The sequence below is a fragment of the Squalius cephalus genome, assembly GCF_949319135.1.
Source record: "Squalius cephalus genome assembly, chromosome: 19".
Lineage (NCBI taxonomy): Eukaryota > Metazoa > Chordata > Actinopteri > Cypriniformes > Leuciscidae > Squalius > Squalius cephalus.
This window is the reverse complement of record NC_137140.1, coordinates 36025379-36027878: the sequence shown is the minus strand read 5'-3', so window position 1 is coordinate 36027878 and position 2500 is coordinate 36025379. Positions and strand designations below refer to the sequence as shown.

The 2500-nt window shown below is 32.9% G+C and overlaps 1 protein-coding gene across 1 annotated transcript in view; it reads right to left on the bottom strand.

Moving 5' to 3' along the window:
* Positions 1-544: 544 nt before the first annotated feature.
* LOC307146601 (alpha-actinin-2) overlaps positions 545-2500 on the bottom strand; it is a 22970-nt gene continuing 21014 nt past the window's right edge. The window contains exon 21 of the mRNA XM_079850769.1: positions 545-1598. Coding sequence (XP_079706895.1) covers positions 1440-1598 — 159 coding nt within the window. The 3' untranslated portion in view covers positions 545-1439. The remainder of the gene's footprint in view (positions 1599-2500) is intronic.

Here is a 2500-nt window from a genome sequence, read left to right as displayed (position 1 = left end):
TTTCTCTTCGCTGTTTCGCTCATGTTAGTATTTTTATAAAGTGGCATCTCATGATACGGCGTTTCAAGATGGAAAAACTGATAATAAAAATAAAATAAAATAAAATGTGCAACTCCGATAGGTTTGTGTTGCCCTAGCTCAGTGTTCCTGTGATCATAGAGTGTGAATCTCCCCTGTCGTCTCTCTTTCATTTGGTTTGTTCTATTGTTTGTCAGAGAAAAGCGAGACCTGATTCTCACTGAGCAAAAGTGGGATGTTGTTTGTTTTATTGTGATTATTTGTATTCGTTCCTTGTACAAAGTGAACATTTAGCATCAGTACAGATCAAATAAAACATGCAGGTTCAAAACTGTTTATGATTGTATTTTCTCACTGGTTGCATTAATGTTTTATTGCAATGTTGTAACGTTCACATTGACATTTTAATCGACTCTGCTTCAGCAATCATAATCATAACTAATAATAATCAAGCAAATATTGACATTTAATCAATCTTTCACATCCCCTACAATGCATAATACCTGGAAATCACCAGACAGAGAGATTTGTTCGTGATATATCTTTAATGTTTCAGTGTAAAGTTGCACTGGCACATTTCTTTCACTTGTTTGAAACAAAGTGGAAAATGGGTAAAACGTGCACAATTTTGCTTATGCTAATTTATCTTGTTTTAAGAAGGTTGGCTACTTTTACTGAAACAAAAGAAAAAGCTTACAGATTTTTTAATTATTTTTATTTATTTGCAGTGGACTGACCATAACCAGCCACTGCTGACTAAGAGTTTCAGAGTTCAGGATAATAAGTTCATCATGAGGATGTACAGTGGGTCCAAAAGCCTGAGAGCAATAATTATTGATTCCATGACGCATGTAAAATTCTTTACAAATTATATCTATATTTTTTCATTTTATAACTGAAATATAGAGAATGTTATTATTTGATGTGTCTGACAGTGTGACGTAAACCTAAACCTGATGATCATGATGTTTTCCAGCAAGATCTGAGATATTTCAAAGAGGTTTGTCTGTCACATGATCAATGACTCATTTACTTATTTGACTAGAAATATAAACTGAAAAAAAAAACTACCATAATAAAATGGTAGTCAGATTTTAAAATAGTTAAACCAATGAAAAATATTTTATTTTTTATTTTTCAGTGGTTAAATTATTTTAGAATCCTAAAACTTTAAAGGCCTTTTTTTTTATATATAATAATGATAACTGAATGGTCTCAGACTTTTGGAGCCCACAGTAAAACTCATACAAATGCCTGACGGATCATAATGCAATGCCTAAAATTCTTCATTTTGAAATGCAACACTTTTGCTCTTGGAGTGACTGTTCTCAGAGATTACGATTATCACGGCCAGTATTCAGAGACTCGAGAGCGAGTGAAACGCCACACATGCGCTCTTGTGTTCTCCGGGCTCCAGACAGCTAGAGGTCGCTCTCTCCGTACAGGGCCGTGGAGAACGCCGCGTAGTCCAAAGCCCCCTGTTCTCCATCAGGTCCTGTATACGGAGGCATCCTGGAGATGCAGTACTCCGCCTGATCCGGGGGCAGTTCCCGACGGAGCTCATCCACCAGAATATACGGCTGGAATCACACAAACAGACATTGATGAATATATGCATATTATATATATACATACAGTATATGCATAATATATTATATATATTTTACATATATGCTTATTGATTATGCAAGGTATTTAAATAAGATTTGAGAAATATTTAGGCCAAAATTTAAGATTAATTTTACGTGTTTGAACTGCATATACATTTTCCATGCATTTGGATTATGCACATTTAACAATAATAAATTGAACTCTTTTCATTTTCTAAATGTCATAATCATTTGTTAACAAACAAGTGTTCATTACTTCAATGAGCTCATTGTTTGTGTCTTAAATTATTCCATTGTTTAAATGAATATATTTTTCGCTAACTGTGATTGTGTATATGTACATTTGTGAAATGCATAACTTAGACAGTCTCTGATAACACATCACTGTAAACTGTAATGTGGACTCGTGCACTTTCTGTAAAGCTGCTTTGAAACGATGTGTACTGTGAAAAGCGCTATACAAATAAATGGGAAAAAATAAAATAAAAACTCTTTCCCACCATTTACAGAATTTTCCGGCAATCCATGTTGTTAAAAAAAGATCAAAAATGGCTGGCAACCTTTTTTTTTTTTTTTTAAATCTTAATGTAATGCATATTCGTCAGTCATACATGAGATGGATATTAAGCACAATCCATTTGAATAAATGCATTTTAAATAAAAATATGATTATTTAAATAAATTCAAATAGACGCAAATAGCTAATAATAAACTGTGCCATGATTGTTTGAGTGCAGAAATCTGACCAGTTTCATGTACATATGACTGTCAAATACAGTATGCATCACATCAAGTTTATTTTAAAACTGTAATCCAAATAGATGGACATTTATATGCAACTCAAATACATAAATCTAAAACTTTGACGTGTG